Source organism: Melanotaenia boesemani, chromosome 5 (assembly GCF_017639745.1).
Source record: "Melanotaenia boesemani isolate fMelBoe1 chromosome 5, fMelBoe1.pri, whole genome shotgun sequence".
In the NCBI taxonomy this organism is placed as follows: domain Eukaryota; kingdom Metazoa; phylum Chordata; class Actinopteri; order Atheriniformes; family Melanotaeniidae; genus Melanotaenia; species Melanotaenia boesemani.
The window spans coordinates 19,258,201-19,281,055 of NC_055686.1; the positions used below are offsets into that span (position 1 = coordinate 19,258,201).

At 36.7% G+C, this 22,855-nt stretch overlaps 1 protein-coding gene across 6 annotated transcripts in view; it reads left to right on the forward strand.

The window, feature by feature from the left end:
- The window catches only part of LOC121639698 (phospholipid-transporting ATPase ABCA1-like), a 165,289-nt gene that overhangs the window by 18,079 nt on the left and 124,355 nt on the right, over positions 1–22,855 (forward strand). For all 6 annotated transcript variants that reach the window (XM_041985132.1, XM_041985133.1, XM_041985127.1 and 3 more), the window contains exons 8-14: positions 3,428–3,514; positions 3,632–3,827; positions 10,249–10,388; positions 11,092–11,208; positions 17,414–17,611; positions 21,109–21,314; positions 22,625–22,801. In XM_041985132.1, the coding sequence (XP_041841066.1) occupies positions 3,428–3,514; positions 3,632–3,827; positions 10,249–10,388; positions 11,092–11,208; positions 17,414–17,611; positions 21,109–21,314; positions 22,625–22,801 (1,121 nt within the window). The remainder of the gene's footprint in view (positions 1–3,427; positions 3,515–3,631; positions 3,828–10,248; positions 10,389–11,091; positions 11,209–17,413; positions 17,612–21,108; positions 21,315–22,624; positions 22,802–22,855) is intronic.

The following is a 22,855-nucleotide window of genomic DNA, read 5'->3' on the forward strand; positions in this document are numbered from 1 at the left end:
AAAAAGCAACTTGCTTTAAAGAGTTTTAAACACTATTAAAACTGTATCTGAAAAAGGAACTTATATAAATCTTCAGGTAGAAATATAATAAAAAGTTGATATTTAAAGAATTGTGAATAAGTAAGTGTTGTTATTACTTTAGAATGACCAAAATTAAGTCTAAAGCTGGTTAATTTTTATATTGCTTTATTACGGTCAAACTTATTTGTATAGCACATAAGAAATATTGACCAAAGTGATTAGCAATTATCAGAATAAAAAGATAAATAGCAATTAAACATTTATAAAAAGCAAAAACAGTAAAAGTAATAATAAAAAAAAAGCAAATAAAGAAACGTATATACACTACTGTTCAAAAGTTTGGTGTCACTTTGCCATGGGATTCAATAGGGAAGTGACCCCAAACTTTTGAACAGTAGTGTATATATATATATATATATATATATATATATATATATATATATATAATCCATCTTACCCACTAGGGAGCAGTTAGGAGCAAACCAAAGTGGCCAAACACTGGAGATGCTTTTTAAGGTCAATGACTTCTTCCAAGTCACATCTTTAATAAGCTTGGAAAGAGTCCTTCACTGTGTTTGAAATTCACATGATGAAATGGTCCAAACAAGGAGGCAAGCATCATGGCAGCAGTCCCGCTGTCAGCTGCAGCCGACAAACACAATAGCTCAAGAACTGACATTGTTGTTAGATAGCTGTTAGCTGTTTATATTGGCAATTTATACTTTGCTGTCCTGTGATGGAACACTATTACAATGGTAACAACTCAATGGTGACAATAAATACAATGAAGACAGATTGGGTACATTTAAATGTGTATTATACCAAAATCAATCTTTTCTCTGTAAGGTTTCAGTGTGCAAAAGATGTAGGTATGTGCACACACAACATTCCTGAAACTTCACTGAATAGAAAACAAAATTCTTTAAAGAGCCCTGTCAGCGGACTGCTGGCTTTCTTAAAAGTAGCTATTAAGGATCTTTCTTTAACTTTTAGTCTTTTTTTTCATGTTTTATACGTTTCACTGTTATAAATGTAACCTGAAACTGGACTATTTTTAGGGCTTCCCATTGAAGTATCAGCTGAGTATCTTTAGGAGAGCTTGTCAGGGGAACCAAGCTCCCCTTAGCTTCCCTAGTAATTCAAACCACAACTTTAATGAAATGCAAAATGGACAAACAAGGTAATGTTGTTTTGCATGAATATAGCTTCAGTCACATACTTTCCAATAAAGTAGTCTTCACAACTCAGTGCATTTCAAAATTATAGTGAGCACATTGTCTGCTTTAGTAATAATTCTCAAACAAATTCAAGTAAATTTAATATAAAGATAATGATATTCCATACCAGCCAATTAGGTAAACAAATTCATTTTAAAGTTTAATGTTGATTCATGATAGTGTGACGCTTCAAGGCTGAAGCATTCAACACTTCCGTCATTGACATATTTTCATTATATTTTGAAAAAACAAAACAAAACATGTTTTCCACCACGGAGTCCATTATCATGCTGCCTCTGTGTCTTACCGTGATTTTACTAAAATGCATCTATACAATCAGGTGGGAATCATTTATCAGAACCAATGTTTCTTGAATTCTGTTAAATCTCCTCATTCCCTTTTTTGGATGATGAAAGCCTGCATTTTTCTTTGACTTTATCTTTGAGAGAAAATATATGGGACAGCAAATTCAATAAATAAGTGATAAGGCAGGAAGTTCGTAGGAGAGAGCTTTTGAACAATTTAAGCCCACAGGCATTTTCAAACATAAAGCCCAGACAAGATATGGTGGAAAAGCTCTTCAGCGCCTCAAGCAGATAGATGGAAAAGAACATCAAGCCTTCACACTTAAGGTTGACATTGCTGAATGACTGTGATAACAACAGCATAAAGAAATAAAAAAGAAAAAAAAGGAAGAATTCAGGGTTAGGTTAATTTAGACATTGTTTTCATAACTTTTTGGTCTGATTTTTGAGTAAGAAAGCAAAAATCCTGACATAATAAACATAATTATGGTTACACAGGATCATGTGAAAAGAATTGTGAATAATTAAGTGTTGTTATTACCATAGAATTAGGTATGTTGTTCAGTGTTGTTCAACACATATTTTAGTGTTTCTGTTAAAGTTTAGTTGTATTTTTAAATTAAAAAAAAAAACAAAAAAAACAAAAAAAAAACACAAGACCAGCAGACAGGAAACAGTTGTATATACAGTATATACAAGATTCTGTACATTATGCTGCAAGTGATTTTTTTGGGTGATCAGATTCTGGAGCTCACAAAATTTTATGCTATTGTTTCACCCATCTTCCTTTCAATGGTAAAAGCAGGAAGGAACTCACAAGATTCTACAAGTAGTAGGATATTGTTTAAACAATGGCTTTAAGGTGGCCCATTTGTGATAAGTTTTGTCTATATTTCATAAAGCTGTGTCCAACATGAAGCTTTGCTTCATACCTCTACCAGGCTTCTGCTCTTTTCACTTTTAGTCTTTAACCCAGATCTTGCATTAATTTCTGAGCTTCGTGACTTTTGTATACTGCAAGACAACACAAGAACCCTTAATACAGGCTACACTTGACAGCTGATGCATGAAAATGACAGTGGATGAAAGGGCATGCCATTTAGTTCGTCTAATTCTGCGCCTTCAGAATGTCACTGTTCAGAATGTCAGCTCGTACAACACTTGTCATCTGAAAGCACATTGCTGAGGCTAATGATGTTAAAATACAATTTATTGGTCAGAGGACACAGTGTTGCCAGAGTACAGTAGTGGCAATATATGCCTAGTATTTTTAGCTCATGTGTGGACATTAACTAGTCATAGAAATCATGAAGATGTGTGACAAACTAAAGGATAACCTAAGCACTTGACGTTTGTAATGAGGATCCTAAAGTTCTATAACACTGACAGCAGCATTGTAATGCCAAGGAGTTGTTCTACTTGACAGTAAAATGCTCAAAGTCAATACAAAGCTGTTAATTAGAAAGTTGTTCTGAATGATCACCATGATGCTAAAGTGAAAAATGTCCAGCCTCAATAGAAGTAGTCTTAAATATGACTGTCGGGCATAGATAACAAGGGCTCTGTGAATGTTTAGATGAGTATGAAATGAGGTGACTTGTATATTGTGGCTTTCACAGTTACTATACAGTTCAACACCTATGGGGACATTTTGATCCAATATGTCTGCTCCAAGTAGTAAAATGGGACAATGTGTTTCAGGAATAGAAATCAACTTGTAGAATTAATGGAAGCTATCATGGCAGCATGGAGGGGCTCTGCACCATAAACACTTTTTTCCTTTCATTTGTCAATTAAATTATACATTTGATTATTTTCTAGTTGGTGTTTCTTCTGATTTGTAGTGTTGTTTCTCTTTAAACCAAATTTGAACTTTCCCTTTAGCTACCTTCAGCTTTGAACCTGAATGCAACGGATACAGCGGCGCTGATGAGGAGAACCACTTTAAATGCACTACCATTTTTTGAGGAGGTTAGTAACATGTGCATTCGTTTGGAATTTAATTTTAACCCTTAAAACATTAAGGATATTTTATTAGAAATAAATTGGAAATAATTTTTTTTTCTCTTAACATCCTGGCATCTATAGGTTGCCAGGCTGCAACGCACTACAATCTTTAAGACAGCTGATTCCCTGGATTTCGAGGCGGACTCATTTGGAAGTATCAATATGCTGCTGTGTGGAAAGCAGCCTAACTTCAATTCTACCAATATGACCCTCAGTTTACCTTCGCCCAGACAGATGGCTAACAACAAGTCAATTTCCATTACGGGCAACAGTTCCGGTAAGTGCTGCAGCGAGCTGCTTTATAAAGAAAAGCTGTCACATATTGCCTGTGTCTCAATCATTTAACTCTTTTAGACTCCCTGCACTATACATAGGCAGGAAATGGAGACAATTCAGAAAACTGTGCTGCCTAATGTGCTCTTATCTGATTTGTGGTAATTTTGCAGGCACATACCGTTTAAACTGTGTTGCATTTTGGAAAATGGGAAATTGCTATGAAATCAGTATGGGTGACACGATAAAGCCTTCATGACTAACCTAATAAAGTTTTTTATGTGAGTATTGGGATGTTTTGGTACTTTTGTGGTGATGAAGTTTTTTTTAGACTTTGGTGAATAGACAAACACTTGAAGTAATTATATTTCATTAATTACACGGAACAGAAAAATTGGAGAAAACCACTTGTATTTCCTGCTTCAAAAATATCCATGCTGGTGTAAAAGGGAGATGAATTAGAGGTGCGTGGTACACAGTGCAGTCAGCTGTGCAGGGTGTACAGGATGTGACCACTCGTGCACATACAGGAGCAGGCACCTGTGACACAGTTGACTCTTCTGCCTGAGCTGGAAACTGGGTTTGATTAGGAATCATTGCAGTATGTGTCAGCGGATGGCTTCTGCTGTGGCTGATCAAATCAGCTGTGTTCATTCTATTCTATATCAAAACTGTGTGCTTCCCAGCCTGACATAATGATGTTTTCTTAATGGTGAAGAAATTCCAGACCAGCTTGTCCCAAGTGGAAACGGATGCCGTCTGGCTGACTCAGAAGGTGCAAATATATGATATCTTAAAATTGAACATATGGCAATCCAAAACTTCCCACAGAGGGCAGATGGTGTCACTAACACATTTTTTTTAGCAAGAAAGACTATGAGCTAGTATTCTGTGGTGTTCAGACATGGGCGTACAACCATGGCAGCCATATTGTTAGCATTTATACTCAAACTATAAGAGCTGTTTGGATTTCTTTGAAGTTGGCTTTAAAAGCTTTACAGTTATTAAAAAGAGTGAGTGGTGATCAGCTCATTAACATCTACAACAAGGTGCCATTAGATAACTCTTTTGAGAAACAAAGTTGATATCCTCAGTCTAAGTGGACTTCTGACACTTAATCCTAGTTATTTTAGTTAACTATATTTTGCTGTTATGGCCTATTTTATGTAAAAAGCAATACATTTTTGCAAGGTTATTTAGTTCTCTCAATTCCAATTTACTTATTTTGGTTAAAAAAATAATATTATTGCTAATAATAATATTGCTTTTACTGAATTTAAGGTAATGTATGGAGCAGTACTGATGGAGCTCAGTGAAGATATTGTCACGTTATCCTAATTTTATGCAGCGTATAAAGCCTTTAACGTTGTTTATTGAGAGTCACTATACCAGTTTTTTTCTGCTACAATGTCGTCTGCTTATTATGGAGTTATTCTATGCAACCACATGCCAGAAATATATATATATATATATATATATATATATATATATATATATATATATATATATATATAAAATAGCTGAAACAGAGATTTTACAAGCAATTGTACGTCATCCTTTGATGTAACCTGCTAACCCCTCAGTTCCTGTTGCTTTAGAGTGTGTTTTGATCCTTAAGTTAGTCTAGTGGTTGAGTACTTTATCAAGGTAAAATGGGCATACAGGATGCAAGCATAAAGGATCTTTGTGCTTTTGTGCTTTATGCATCCACATGGTTATTTATTATCTTCAAAAGAAAGTAAAGGATAATGTCAGGCCGAATACTGTATGCAGGATATGTAGTTTAAAATCTGATGCCCTAAGTAATAGTCCAACTATCACACAATGCTGTACAGATGATTAAAGTCCACTTCAAAGAATCTGCCATGTATTAGGATGAGAGACCATTAATATTTTATCATCTGTGTGAATTGGTCGGGGTGCATAAATAACTGACTGTGCAGACTATTGGAGCTTAGCATTCATTATCACAAAGACCATCCACAAGATAGGGGCATCACCTAAAGGTAAATTTAATGGTATTTCCTTTCTTTGATCATGCTCTTATCAAAAAATAAAACTTTTTCCTATAGAATACTTGCTAGCTGTTTGCTAGCAAGTATCTAACTGTGTGCGTATATTTCAAAAACTGTATTAGACAAAAGTGTTTTTACCCAAATCCACCCAATGTGCATGCTCATCAAATTTGTGCATCAGCTGACTACTTGAATTATGCAAGCAGATCATTTCGAATTAACAAGGATTTGCTGTACTTGTTGAAAAAATTATAAATGGGTTAGTGGGTTAATGATTGCATGATCCTAGACTGCCTGTCAGTCACTCGTATGTATGTATGTATGTATGTATGTATGTATGTACGTATGTATGTACGTATGTGTATATGCATGTAAGTCAATGAGCTCACACGCTTAATTTTTAAAGCAAGAACTGACCTGAGCTTGTGTGATTTAGACAGGGATTCCTCTAACACCTTGAATTTAAAACTAAAAATAATTTCCACTATAAAACATATAAGGGTATACATTTATTGTCATTTACACTTTTCAAATATATATATATATATATATATATATATATATATATCCAATTAAGCTCAATAAATGGTTTTATATATATTCATAATATTTTGAATATTTTACTGAGTATTAAATCAGAAAAGAAAATTTTTAGAAACAGTCCTTGGTAGTGGTGTTTGGGGGCAGCTTAGGAAATAACTGCTTTTTCGTTCCATCAAAGCTTTGACAATTAGATTTACAGTGTAACGTGTTCCAGCCCCTGTTTTCATTAGACACCTCAAAGTCCTGTTTCTTTAAATAATTCTTTGGAGAAAACTGCACAAAATTAGATTTTAATAAGAAGCATCTATACACTAGGGGTAAAGTAACACCATGGACCGGAGCTGCAAGCTCATACTAGCATAAATTAGTGCATACATTGTATACCCCTAACTTAATAAGCACCAACATCTTTGTTAGAAGGCTAATGGCTGTTATGGGTTTGCTGTTGCATTTTATTGTGCTGGTCTATGTTAAATGGATCTGGAATATGCAGCATGTCTGCATAATGTTGCACTACCCCTCCTTTGTAGCGTAAGTGTAAAAGTACACCCAAAGGAACAATAAAATAAAGGCCAAAACTAATTATTTTGAACAGCGAAGGGATATTCCCTTCCCAGTTCATTGCTGAACTTCCAGTTTTCTTGCATGACAGTAAACAAGTAGTTCTAAAATGTTGCCATTTAGCAATAAGTCATTAGATTGCACTCAAATATCATTTAAAATGATTTATAGTGAATATATTTAATAACTTATTATGCAAGTAGTTTTTATTTAATGCTGTTATACTTAGATCAGAAATGAGTTTTGCACAGCTGATTTTTTCAGTTTGATTTATGCAATTATTTTTGCAGGACAAAACTTGTTTTCTTCTCATAATCAGCAATTTTATGAAAAAAAGGACTCTTGCAAGACATTTAAGGGTAAAATGTCCAGTAGCAAACAGGGATGATGCCACTGGGTTGTGTTTGAGCATCAGCTGGCTGAAGCAGAAAAATGAAAGGTGGTCAACATGTTACTTTTTTCCTGCTATAGGAAGATAGTTTCTACTGTAGTCTAGCAAATATGACATATTTATATCTTGACTAAGTACTTGTTTACGGTTTTCCCCAACAACCAAGACAGTGATCTTGACAGCTGAATACAAATGCGATCAAATAAACCAGACATTCATACTGTAATTATTCTGCAGTGTCAAGCAGTCCCAGAAGAGACAGTCTAGTCTCAGGAAAATATACTGTCATTTTACATTTTTGGAAATGACAAACACGTGCCATGCATACCATATAGGTAGTTAGTTTTTTTTCAAAGAGAGGGACATTGTGTCTAGCAGTTTTTTGCAAGAGCCATGTACAGCATTGTTTGAGGTTCCAAACTCAACCATCACTATGTGAAAAGATCACAATGGACATGTGAAATCCCAATTATCAATCAGAAATAAACCATGATCGGAACTTTTTAATCCTATGCAGTATAATTAGGCAGCAACCTTCATCCAGGGCATGGTTTTCATTAGATGTTTTCCCACCAAGTGTAGGGATTTTCTTTTCTAATCCTTAACAGGTGTTTAATCTTTTGAAACAAAATGGCATTTAATCGCATTAAATGGAATTAAATGAAACATACATTATTAATCCAAAAGGAAAATTAAACCCAAATTGGTAAAATAAATACATGAATAAAAAAAAATTTAAATGGGTGATATTAAAGTTAGAGCAAAACATGGATCTATCTGCTGAAAGTAAATTCATCAGATCCATTCACCACTTCATACCTAAAAATTGTTGGATGACTGGGCTAATATTAACCATGATGCCAAAGACAAAAAAAAGGGGGGTTGGACATGTACTGAACACAGACATTACATACATCCCAGAAATAACACATTTTGTGGTAACTGAGTTTCCCTTGTTTCATTCCATTATAAATTAACATGTTACAATAGAGAAAACAACTAAAGCATTTGTCATTATTATCTGCTAATAATCAATAGTATGTTTTTTTTTTAATAGATTAAAACAAATCTTTTTATTTATATGTATTTTTATGTCACGGAAGGAATAATACACATCTATCCTGAGAGTGATTGTGTGTGTGTGTGTGTGTGTGTGTGTGTGTGTGTAGCATTTATATTACAGCACTGTCTCCCTGAAATCCAGGGTACAACTCAAAATGATTACATTTGCCAGGTAAGTTTTTGGGCTGGCTTGCGGCTCAAAGCAATTATTTGACTTGGGCTAAACCTAGTCTGAAAACCAGATTTCTCTCTCTTTTTGAAACTTATGTTTTATAATAATGTAAGTTTCTGTTGTCAAACAGAACTACAGGGCTCTGGAGAATATATATATTTTCGAGAGAATATGATATATATATATATATATATATATATCATATTCTCTATGTTATGAGTGTAGAAGGTGGCATCTGTGCAATTTGTGGAGGAAACAGCTGGCCAGACCTAGACTAAAGGGAGGCCATTAGCTGTCCACACACTGACCTCCCAGGAGCACCTGGTAAAGATGACCAGCAGGCAGAAAGGCTAACATTTAATTGCACTGAAAATGGCTTCTAAAATACCTGTGATGTGATAAATGAAAGGGGGGAAGGTTTGAGGTGTTGTTGCAGTCTTGACAGTCAAAAATGAGATTGGGCTGGACAAAGCACTGATGAAATAACAGGTATCATCGCAGAAGAGTAAGGCCATATTGCTTGCCAGATGACAACAAACTGATCAACTGTTTCAAGTACTTAGACATGGGAATCACACATTTAAATTCAGCACAAGCGCTGGACAGTCTGAAGAAAAAGCAGTCTAACCACTATAAGCTATTGCTCATAGTGCTGGACCTAACAAATTCAGCACTCTCATGACCTGGCAATATTCATGTTGGCAGATAAGTTAAATTAGTAATGATCCTACCACTGCTGGACATATTGACTTTTTCACTCTGTTCATAGGAGCTTTTCATTATGTACTCAGGTCTGGATCCTTGACTTGTTTTTACTTTGGGCTGTGTTTGCGGTTTTTTTTTTTTTTTTTTGTGAAAAATGTACTTTTTATAACACATCCATCAAGCATCTTCCAACAATATGCTCTAATAAATGGATTAAAATGGAAAAAAAAATTCTTTTCTTTTAAGTTTTGTCTTTGAGCAGTTATCTCTGTTGGGTCAGATTTTTATTAGTGTTTCAAAGTGATAAATAAACACAACAATACTTACTTAAACCAGTCACTCATGATTGTGTCTTATAAACAGACGAAAAAGAAATCCTTAATCAAGGCTCTTGCAGAAGGAGTCATTAGTAACAGTTTGGTCTGAATTGCAGTGATTGCATCAATACTGTCACTATGGTGCACATTCATTCAGCGGCCACTTGATTCAATACATCTTGCAAGTTCCAGGTTGGACCCTTTTGCCTTCAATACGACCTTAATTCTTCCTGGCATGGACTCAACAAGGTGTTGGAAACGTATTTTGGTACATATTAACATGATGGCAACATGCAGATGCTGCACATCCATGTTGAGAATCTTTTGTTCCACTACAATTGTAGCTTATGTTTTCTGTTCTTAGCTGACAGGAGTGGCACTGACTGTGAAACCCATTGGCTTCAAGGTTAAATGTTGTGGGTTCAGAGAGCTTTCTACATACTGTTGTTATATGTGCTTATCATCTCCAACTAGTCTGCCCATTCTCCTTTAAGGAGTTATTTTCTCTCTATGGTCAATACGGCTAAATCTTAACTAAGAAAAGGATTAATTGAAATATTACAAAACATTCTTCATTAGTTTCTTCATTTCTAAATATTAAAAAATAGTTGTTTTAGTAATAAACTTAAAGTAACACGCATGTCTTCTCTCTTCTGTAGATGCTTTTTGTCAGACCCTTGTTGACACCCTGGAGGGCACACCTGGTCTGCGCTACGTTTGGAGCACCTTCAAACCATTATTACAAGGGAAGGTCCTTTATGCGCCTGACACACCTGCTGCTCATCTGCTGGTGAAAGAAGTAGGTTTAAAAAAAAAAAAAAAAAAAACATGCCTGTGCTATGTACTATGTCGTTTTGTGCACAAATCCACATTTAAACATGAATACATGAATTCATATTTGTAGCACATGTGGTACAGGATCAGGGCTAATAAGAAAATGCCCCCAGTTTGTGTGTGGAAAACAATCAAAGTAAGAAACAATCTGTTAGAATTTACCACCTAAAAGGAAAAATAAAACAATATTTATACAGATGGCTTCTTTGTAAAATCCAATGACTGCATTATTCTTTCATGCCGTGACATTTCTTGAGAAGATTGTCATCATTTTTGATAGCTGTGTAAACAAAACAAACAAGACATGAAATGAAGATTTTGCATTGCAATTACATAATAAGCAGAAGCAGCAAGCAGCCCGGTGTTCTGTGCAAGCCGCCCTCTTCACACCAGAAACAGATTGTTTACAAATAAATGTTCTGGGGTAAATAACCCCATTTACTTTCATCACCATATGGGGAGAGGAGGATTTTTTTTAGAGGGGGGGGGGGGGGGTTAAGCAAAGCTACAATGTCATGAGTTTCTCTGGGGAGCGTGCAGATGTGGAGGACTTTTCTGTCTGCTCAGCATGAGACGAAGGCTGACTGAGTACACTCCCCTTCAGAAGAGGGTGGGGTAATTTCAGTGTTAAATGTTTCTTTTATTTTCTTGCTTTTTGTTTGTTTCAGGCAAATAGCACATTCAACTCCCTGGCTATGTTAAAAGAGCTTGCTGATTCATGGGATGAACTCGGACCACGTGTCTGGGACTTCTTCCAAAACAGCTCTCAAGTCAATGCATTTCGGGTAAGACTCATGACCTGTGATGTTTTTTTTATTTTCTTTAAGGGATTTTGTAAATTTTTGTGTGTCACTTATAGGTAATAAAGGGTTAGGTACATGGAAAGCCCAATAATAAACGTAGCACAAAAAGTAAGGCAATTTTTGTTTGGTTGATTATGTCTCCTCTGTAATAATAATAATTAGTTTTGTATTATACAGTACTGTAGACCCTATTAGTCACTTTACAATGGGTTATAACTTGTAAGGAATGTGCTTCAATGGAAGATAAAGATGCATTACTCACACGATTAGCTGTATTGCTCAATTCAAAGATGCACAATCTTTTAATGGATGCAAAACTTATATATTGTTGTAAAGGCGACTCAGTTATTCCAATTATGCATAATACACAAATTGGTATTATTAAAGGGGAGAAATAATCAACCAAGGACAAATTTCCTTAGTTTTTGAACTAAGTTTATATCCTTAAATGCAAAATGTGCTTCCATCCATCCATCCATCCATTATCTGTCGCTTATCCGGAGTTGGGTCACGGGGGCAGCTGCCTAATCAGAGAAACCCAGACTTCCCTCTCCCCGGCCACATTCACCAGCTCATCCAGGGGGATCCCGAGGTGTTCCCAGGCCAGCCGCGAGATGTAGTCCGTCCAGTGTGTCCTGGGCCTACCCCGGAGCCTCTTTCTGGTGGGATGTGCCCGGAACACAAGGTCCCCAGACTCTGCTTCCTCATTGGAAGACGTGTTGGTGGGATTGAGAAGGTCTTTAAAGTATTCCCTCCACCGCCTCACAACGTCCCGAGTCGATGTCAGCAGCCTCCCATCCCCACTGTACACAGGGCTGATGGAGCACTGCTTTTCCCTCCTTGGGAGTTTTGCCTTAGCGACCACCAAAGCTGCATTCCATTTAGCCTGCCAATACCCATCAGCTACCTCTGGAGTCCCCCAGGCCAAAAAGGCCCGATAGGACTCCTTCTTCAGCTTGGCGACATCCCTTACAACTGGTGTCCACCAACAAGTTCGGGGGTTACCGCCACGACAAGCACTGACGACCTTGCGGCCACAGCTGCGGCTGGCCCCCTCAACAATAGCGGCACGGAACACAGCCCACTCAGACTCAATGTCCCCCGCCTCACCCAGGACATCATTGAAGCTCTGCCGGAGATGGGAGTTGAAATTCTTTCTGACAGGAGAGTGACACGCTTGGGTCTGCCAGGCCTGACCGGCATCCTCCCCCACTATCTGAGCCTACTCACCACCAGGTGGTGATCAGTTGACAGCTCCGCCCCTCTCTTCACCCGAGTATCCAAGACATGCAGCCGCAAGTCAATACGCAACGATACGACTAGAAAGTCGAAATGTGCATGATAAGATTTATTTTATTTCATGTTTGCTTGTATAAGATTAAGAGGAAAGTCAGAAGACCTGCATATTTATTTTGTTCTCTACAATTAAATCAGTACCATTCTTTAAACTGTTAACCAGGAGAGTGTGGCATAAAAACTGAAAACCTGGGGAAACTATGCTTAATAACATTTACAGAGCCAGTACAGTCACAAACTGATGATGTAGATCAAAAGTAGTCCATTTAAATGGCTTTTAATGCTACACCTGCTAAAAACAAGCAAATATTAGGGTGTAGTAGTGGTTTTATATCAGTGCTCTGAAGGTTAAAAACTTACCACCATGTTCACAGACAGGTCACTACAACAACATGAAGTGATAGCAATATTGTATAATACATTCTATGTTTCTAATAATGAACGAGCTTAATTAAGCATAGCTTATAGTGTGTAGGGGAGAACAGCAGATTGGTGGCTAGCACTGCCACCTTGCAGAAAGTTTGTTCTTGGTTTGAGATATTTTGTTGTGGTTTGCATATGTTTTCTCCAGGCGTTTTGGACTCTTCCCATAGTCTAAAAGCATGGTTACTCTAAATCAGGGGTGGCCAATGTCATTCCTCAAGAGCCACAATCCTGCAGGTTTTCCAATTGATCATAAGTGTGAACATACCTTGTTTGTTTTGCTTGCCTTAGAGTTGAATCTCTAACCAGGGTGTCTCTTCTCTCTTGCCTGATGAGCAGCAACAGGTTTAAGACCTAGTACCTGGCAGGTCCCTGAGGTCCTGTGATCAGGGCCGGCTGATGGTGACCCAACTAAGCTGAAAACAAAAGGAAACATGGCCTTCTGTTCAGTGGCTCCCAGACTCTGGAAGTCTCTTCTTTTGAACTTGGGATTGGTGGACTCTGTGGTTGCTGTTAAAAGCTGGTTAAAAACATATATTTATAAATCTGCTTTCTATCAATTTATCTTGAAAGTGCTATATAAAGTTTTACTTACTATTCTATCTATCTACTATCAGTGGACTTTGCTCTTCTGTGCTGTTAGGAATCCTTTGATTGGCACTTAGTCCCAAGTCAAATGAGTCTGCAGAGGTCATATCTATTTATCAGCTCTGCCTCTGACTAGCAGTAATGTAAGCATAACACCAAGGTGGATATGCTAATTTTCATTGAGTTTAGCGTGCTGTGGACTTGAGCATGATCCCAAATGATTTTTTTTTTATGTATGTTTACCATCTCACATGGAAGTTCTGAAATTCACAAATCCAATCCACAGATAAAAAGTGAGACAGTGGTTTAATTTTTACTGGTCTGTTCAGCAGTGTAAGGCTGACCCTTGTAGATGCCCAGGAAGTGCTGATATGGATAGCCACAGTCTTTACTATGCAGTATAACATCAATCCTTTATATATTAGCATTTTAGAGGGTTTTCCACTCAAAGAAAGTAAAATTATGGGACATAGCACTAGCCTGAGTATTGTGTGGGTAAACAAGCTAATATCGGCAGAGGGCAGACTTAGTAAGTGAGCCTATATTAAAAGAAAACATGTATTTACTTACATTTATTTATTTATCTATTTTTCCATGAAAGGGATATAGTTCAATTGAGCATGGCTTTATTTCATAGGCATATTTTTCATGAACTCTTGGCATCACAAATAAATACGAAAGGTTTGTTTTAGCATCAGTTTTGAAAATGCAAGCTTAATTCCATATCATTATCTGTCATGTGAAGTTACGTATTTCAAGCCAATCCACAAACATTTCCTTACACTAACAAAGGAGTTTTAGAGTGTGAAATAAAGGAAGTTTGTTTGGATTTTCAAATTTATTTTAACTTGTAAGGGAGCTAGTAATTAGTATTCTCACTTTTGTGATAACCTGGAAATTCATCTGTCCAGACTCTTAGATGATTACATAAAATAGTTTCAGGTCAATCATTATCCTGCAGGTATGTTATGGATGTTACAGCATTTGACAGTACACATTTTTTAAATGCATATTACACCTACAGCATAACATATACCATGAAAAGAAAATATTTCTTTATTTAAAAAGAATAAATATCTATGAAGGCCTTTCTTGTTGGAGAAGATGTTTTCATTCTTTTCCCAATCACTTTTCATGAGATATTGACTCTAAGAACTTACTCCAGTTCATGAATCAGATTTGGAAAAGAGATCATGAACAGATGAACACGTGATTCATCCAAAAACTTGTCAGATAATTTTGGAAAGCAAGACTTTTTTCCAAACATTTTATTTTTGCTGACTTCCCAGATGGTTGTGGTGACAAACCATTTGGCGAATAAAATTATAGCCAACAAGGTTGAGAAAAGGAACTCAAAGCAAGTAAAAAGGAATCATAAAATAGAAAGAAAATGGAAAAATAATGTCTGTTATTATCGATACCTCTATTTATGCTCTGCTACAGAAACAGATTTTTACAAATTTGTAGCTTAATAACATCGTAACACAAACTAGTTCTTACATACACAGTTTATAGACATTTATAGAAAATGCAAGTTTGAAACTATTAATTGGGCAAAGATTCTTTTTCCAGGAAAAGAATAAAGTACAGTAAAAATACACAGCAATCTTCTGTACATGATCAGCAACTCCCTCACCTTTTCTCAGTTGAAAAACAAGCCAGTTTGTGCTGCACAAACGGCACATGAATACCAAGAGAAATTGTAGCAAAGCAACAACTTTTTTTCCAAAGAAAATGGTCAAAAGAGAAGCATCAGAGATGAGCTTTACACTGCGGGTGAGAATACACATGCTGTGTACGTCTATTTGTTGCACCCTCTGTTAGATATGGAGACAGAGGGAGAAAAGTAATTATGGATAAGTGCAGGATAATTCTCATCCTGGCAGAGAGGATTATCTGTAGAAGTAAAGGACGTGGACTCTTCGCCACCACCTTCCTCCCCTCTTCTCTCTCTGTTTGCCTCTCTCTGTATTTCCTTGACACTGACATTACTCTAGTGTCACTCCAAATGAGCTTATAGGCAGCTGGAAGAAAGCAGACATTGGAAGCTCCATATAGCTAGGGTATTCATTACCCTAGCCCTAACCTTTACACAAATGGACCGGCAATCCTCCTTTGTCTTCATTTTCTTCCAGCCCAGCCCTCTGCCTACCTCATGCTATGAAACTAGTGCCTTCACAGGTTTGTCATCTTCAGAGGTCCTTCAAGGTTGCAGACACTTTTTGTTCATTGATGGACCAATTACTATCACCACCACAACAATCAGAGATGGAAGGTTTAGGGAGTAGTAAGTGGAGGGACATACTACACTGTAACATGTGGTTGAAATCTTCTTTGCTGAAAAGAAATAAGAATACTTTGACATTGGTATCGATGCCTTTACGTAACCTGTTGCAAGAAAACTGGTTTAGTATTGACAGTCTAAATAGCTCAGTTGTGAGAAATTCATACAATGATCTTGGACTTCTCAAGAACTCAAGACCTATAGCTAGTCAAGTGGCCCTACACTTTGTAGAAAACAACCCTCCCCCCACTGCTAACATCAATACTGGCGCACTAGCATGTAACCTTTCGCCCTTCTAAGAAAATTGTAAAGATCCAACTGTAGCCTCACTGGCCACCATAGGGACCTGAGGTTTGCCCTTCTTTTAAAAGGAAAACAAACACATTTGGCTTTGTCACTGGAAGACACTGTCAGGACAAATCCGTTTATTTAACACATGACCAGTAAGGTTAAATGGAATATCTGCAACTGTTTGTTTCTAATGCCATGGAACATTAAGCGGTGGACAACACACTCAGGCACTTTTTCAGTGGGAGCTGGATGAAGATCTCATCTACTGAGCCACTTTAACAGTTCGGCTCGATTTGCCAGCATGCCTCTGTGACTACTGTTTCAAAATGACATTCAAAGATACACGTTTTTGATGGGTTGCATCCTTAAAATAGCAACCACAAAGATAGATGTACAGATGTCTTTTTTATTTTTTTTCTTAAAGGTCACATTCAACATTGTGATTACTTAGTTTGACACTTTGTCCTTAGGTTAAGTTAAATATCGTCAGAAAAGTTGACACTAAAATGCCACTGTGCACACTTGGCAGAATATCTCTGAATATCAGCTGGAAATTTTAATTGGAGACCCAAAGCTCAATTAACATGTGGTCAGGGTCCTAATCGTCTACTTAAATTCAATTGTATTCAGCTGAAATAAATTTGCAAATGATACCAAAACGTATTTCACCTTTTTCCTGTCCACATGATTGGCAAATTAGTAATAGCTTTCATTTTGGTTTCTGTCATTACAACATCCATATTATTACTTTTTCATTTTAAAGGAACAAAAAAAAAAAAAAACTTTGCGAGAGGGAGGAAAATGTTGAGGCTACTATTTATTTATCTTTTAAAAACACCAAAAAAATTCATGCTTTTTTTGTACTAGAGGCAATAGCAGTGTTCTTATTAACTCCCTGATCAACACATCAGCTATACTAATTTGTTGCACCACTGGAGCAATTTCAGCATCTTCAGGTTGAGAAATAACAAAGCACATTTTTCTTTTACCAATGTAAGGGTTGTTTGTTTCCTCATGTAAGCAGGCAAAAGATCTGTTTTGAATTCATTTTCACACCTGATGCATGTCTGAACCATCAAATCCTGTGTATGTTTTTTTCTGTTGTGCACAACACCATCTACCTTAAAGCTATTAATTCTATAGAAAAAAGCAAAGCAGATACGCCAGTTTTTTCTATATAAACTAAAAAGATTTTCAAATCTCTCCTATTCTTTTTTATTTTCTTTCTTACTACATTGATTTTTAACCTCTAACAAGTGACAATTGAATGTCTAAATACATCCATCTTCTTGCTGTCGATATCAGGCTTTGCTGGAAAATCCTATATTTGCTGCTGCACTCAACCAGCGTCTCAACGACACAGGGTGGACAGCTAAGCTGCTAGCCAACTTCCTGTACAACGGGCCTCCAGAAGACCGTCCACCTGGCATGCCACCCTCTGATTGGCGGGATACATACAACACCACTACCCAGATCCTGAAGCTCCTCTCCAAATTTCTTGCCGTATGTAATTCATTTATCTTTGTTTTGTTATACACTGAAGAGTTCCACATCCACCTTGCCTTTAGAGCACCAGAGAGTTGTGGGTGGTCTTCAGCAGAGGGCCAGATTTCATTAAAAAAAGAAGAAAAAAAAAAAAAAAAAGGAAAAGGCTGACATTTAAGTTTCCAAAACATAATTCTCTCTGCAGAGGAAGATTGGCAAAACATATCTTTTGCCCTTCTTATGTTGTTCTGTTTTAGCCTTTCCCTTTGCTATTTATTAGATTTTTTTAACTGATATTTCCCCTGGGATTTCCCTTAGTTGCTGTTAAAAACAGATGGTTTATGACCTTTTAAAATACCTACACAAAAGTATTTTTTGGTGAAAATAAGTAGTATACGCTTTCTTTTGTTTTAATCATTTGCTCAAAATGTAATACATTTCACTGCCATGGATCTAGTATAACATTCAACTCACCTGTTTAATATTGTGTTCATCACTCTTGTGACACCAAACAACTCTGACCCTGACCCCTAGGGTACAAACTCTGGGGTTGTCTTCCTGTGGGTTTGGGGGTTTTGCTTGGTTGGACTGGCTTTGTTCTCATGCTTCCTGTAGATCAGATTGGGACCTGGGGATTGTAGAGTTTGGATGATTGCCTTGGGCGCATTGTCCTGTTCCTTGAGCATTTCCTGAGGAGTTTTTGTATTGTGCTAGGGTTTTCTGTACTACTGGGGAAGGACACTCCCATTGGAATATGTTGTTGCCTTGAAGGCTTGTTAATTAGTCTGCTATAATGTTGAGAAAATTGGTCTGTGTATTGTGTCTTTTAAATTCCAAGTGATTCACAAAGTCTGCTGCACAATGCACAATGTATTCATGTTTAGTGCAGTCTTCTTTTAATTTTATTTTGTTTGTTTTTGTGTTTTAATAAATCTTGCTTGGTCTCTCAGCATTTGTGCCTTATGGAGAAGAGACAAGGAGACTTTGGTCTTTTAATCCCTAAAATTTAACATCCTTGACTTAACAAACTGTCAGGTTCTGTCACTACAACACATCCATCACAATCATTTAAAAGCATCATTATTAGGCAGACTGTGGTGAATCTGGAATGGAATCAAACAGCATGCTGTCTCTAAGTGGGAACACACACATACAGTAGTTATCATATCTGATAATATATATATATATATATCCTGATTGTAGCACAGTCTCTAGCAAAAATCTGTTTTTTCTCAATGCTGTTGGATAAAGGACATGCACCCTCAACCCACACTACCCCCATAATATCAATTCACCAACAGGTAAGACGCCAGCTTAGCTCCTTGTGTCAATGAAATTCTAACATAATAAGATATTTTTCCTGCCTTAATAGAAAAGATATTGCTCAAAAGGTTAAAGAACACACTACTTATGGTTGTGTTATCTCATCTGGATGTATACTCGCTAAGAACAAATCTTTAGTCATTTAAGAAATAGCCTTCTCCACATTTTCACTTTCAAACTTTGACTCTAGACTCATCCCTGAACATAACGTTCCTCCACATGTCCAAGTTCCAGTGCAGTCATGGTGGGCCTCCTGTGTGTCAGTCATGACATGACTGGAGCAGAACCCAACTGAATGCTCACAGGTGCTGCCAATCGGTGTCAATTAGGCACCTCGTTGTCAGCACCTGGGTACCAAAAGCCAAAAACAAGAGTCAACAGCAGAATGAGCTGTTTGACGTTGACTCAGAACCCCACCCTCACACACTCAACTCTGCTGGCCATCCCACATATGCATTTTCTTTACAAATGTAGTAGCATTTAAAAGGAAAATAAACAAGCAACAAAATATTCAACCGGACACAAATATCGGTACTTTTTTCTGCTAAGTTTATGATTTATTGGATAAAAAGTAAACATACACAATAAGATTTTGCCTCTTACTTAATAAGCTGACTGTGTTATGTCTATGTCCATTGTATATTTCACATTATTTAGCCTGATGTTATATTCTTGTTTTCATTGGCTTATATATGGAACCTTTGCATGCTAAGTAACCTGTTGGAGCAAAAGGATTGCCTTTGAGACTGTTTTATTAGAGTCTCCAAAAATGTGATGATTTTCTGTTAAATACTTAGAAACCCCTCCAAAATTCTCAACCTCTTAAGTAAATGGAATATGAAACCTAACATATGGTAAATTATTATATTTGACCCTTTTTATTTAATTAGCATTACTAAATGGCAGCATCCTAACATCTTGAAGTAAAAGATAAAAAATAGGATGGGTTCACTAAACAACTGGAAGTAAAACAACTTGTTGCCTCTCAGTCTAAAAAACAGCAAGCAAGTTTGAAGAGGTGTTATCAGTCGATATTTAAACAAATAAAACCTGTAAATGAGCTTGTTTTACAGTTTAAAGGTCATTACAAAGATATTTTTGAAGACAAGAGCCGTAAACACTTTATCATCTTCATAAGCATGGGAATCAAAGTTAAACAAAGAAAGAAAACATATTTTTCTCAGGAATGTTTACTGTTTGTTCACCTTCAGCAGATTTTATGACTAGCAATTGACCACCACTGTAACTTGTCATATTTTTATGCTGTATGGACCTCAGTCAGCAGCACCAGTACCACATGTACCTCACTGAATTAGGCCAAGATGGGATTGGCATCCTATCAGTGGGGCCGGTTTAAAATAAGAAAACTTGAAATGCATAAATATGGAGTGTCTACACCATGTAGGAGTATCTAGGTTGGTAAGAGTTGTAGTACCAAAAAGGGTGCTGATATTCCAATGTAACACACACAGCAGACTGAAAATCTAAAGATCTGTGAAGTTAGTGGCTGCATACATTGCTCCTACAAATTAGTTTTAATAAGAATTTATTGTAATTTTCTCAGTCAAATAATTAGCATTTAGCAGCTGATGTCTGGAAAATATAAAGCATTTTCTTCTATGTTTTACTCAGCGTTTCTCCAAACTGTCTGCTCATACAACTCTTTACTGCGACAATATCCTTACTATTATGTAGTGAAGGAATGGTGTTGCTGTGGTATTCGTTTCCCCGCTATTGCTTGATATAGCGTGCAGACTGCTGGGGGAGAAATGATAAAACTATTGCAGTACTGAGATACGTGGACAGCTGTCAGGTGTGACTGCCTCCCAGGAAGGCTAGCTCATTATCGTCTCAGGAAACAGGAAGACAAGGCTACAGAGCGGGGGAGAGCTAGCAAGCCTGTATCTCATTTGCTTGTCTCTCCTGAAGTCCAAAACATTTCCCACCCCCTGGCAGCTCCTGATAATTTGGAACTATACTCAGTGGTTTAGTCAATAGCTGAGTGAATAGCTTTCTTTTTTTTCTCTTGCTAAATATCCATCTGCTGCTCTGCCAGTGAGGTAATGCCTGTTTCACCTTTATTCCCTTTTGTGTGAATACCAAAAATTTATTTAAAGAGACCAGTTTACTGAATAAATATCAGGGTTATAGAATAATATGAGAATTTTTCTAAAATCTCTGTTTGTTGACAGTGTTTAGATCTGAATAAGTTTGAGGCAGCCTCCACTGAAGGCCATTTGGTGAAGAAAGCCTTGGAGCATCTGAATAATAATACATTCTGGGCTGGTGTTGTCTTTGAAAATCTCCAACCGAACTCCAGCTACATCCCCCCCTATGTCAAGTATAAAATCCGTATGGACATTGAAGAGGTAGAGCGTACCAACAAGGTAAAATCCAGGTATGTACTTCAATCTCATCATTACATTAAATAAAAGGCAGTTAATATATTTCAAAATATCAATTTTACTCTACAGGGTTTTTTTTTTTTTCCTGTTGGTTTAATAATGAATCGTATTCAAAAGACCAGCAGAAGGTGACTAATGTGGTAGCAGAGAGGACTGTATTGAAGCCTATCAGAAATCTATCAAAGCCAGGAGCAGCCATGCTGCTACTACTATTATTATTATTGGTAGGAGTAGTAGCAGTAGTAGTAGTATTAGTAGAAGTCAAAGCAATATAAGTATTATTAAACTTAGAACAAAAAGTATGACTTCTCGCAGTTTCCATAGAAATTGGTCCTAATTCCCACTTTACTTGTAACCTCAGTTAGTATATTGCTTCTTAGTTTGTGGACCTGATCACAAGTCAGATTATTTCTCTAATACAGCATGGTTAGTATTAAGTCAGCTTTGCGTCAGTTAAGTTCAGAAAACACTTGTTTGTTTCTTAAATCCCAAATGGTCAAGTCAGATTGCTCACGTGTTTGTGCAATAGATTAATTGAAATAGACATAATTTAATCTGCAAAATACGAGCTGCTACAGGTTGCTATGGACTCATGAAAATCCCAGCAATAAAAAACAAAGATACAAACCTAAAAACTACTGCCAGCATTAGGCAGTGTAATAGCTGAAGGAATAAAATTAATTTTAATAATGGATTATTTTTCTCAGGTGTGCATAATAGTGCTGCCCTGCGGACGTCAAAGCAAATTACCTGGACAGAACACCCCCTGATCATCTAATCATCCCCTTTTCTTCCAAACAACAGGAAATATAATAATAGGTGGTATTTATTCCAGACTGAACACAAACCAGATGACTGAAGTATAATGAATTTGGAGCAAACTTAACCGTTGCTATTTAGACAATTTATGTTCTTAATAAAGAACATTTTAAACCAGCATATAAAGTAAAGAAAAACAAATTCAGTAAAGGGACCAGGTTAGCGTTAAATAGTCAAAATATGCTTTAGTGAAAAGATTCTTGTGGAGGTATGAACTTCATTCATACCTCCATCCATTAAGCAGTCATTTTTTTTTAATTTTCATGCTAAGTTTGCTATTTTCTAATTAATATTTTATAAGAAGACCTGTGATTGATATATAGCCAGTTAGTTAAGCATGTCTTACATGCTGCTCTTTGTGTGACTAAGCCCTTACATCTACCAAGGCGACTGTTTATTTTGATCTTCCGTGTCTCTGTCGAGATTTCTTACAATTCAGATTATGGTACATGCTTTTTTTTTGAGTCTGATTTCTTTTATTAAGGTCATGGTCTCCTGGAGCCAGAGACAACTCCTTTAACGACCTGCGCTACATATGGGGAGGCTTCGCCTACCTGCAGGATATGATGGACCATGCCATCATACGATTGCAAACATTAAAGACGCAACCGCTTGGTGTTTTTGCTCAGCAAATGCCTTACCCTTGCTTTGTGGATGATGTGTGAGTACAAAACTTTATTTATATATTTATTTTCTACAAAGTTTGTGATTAAAA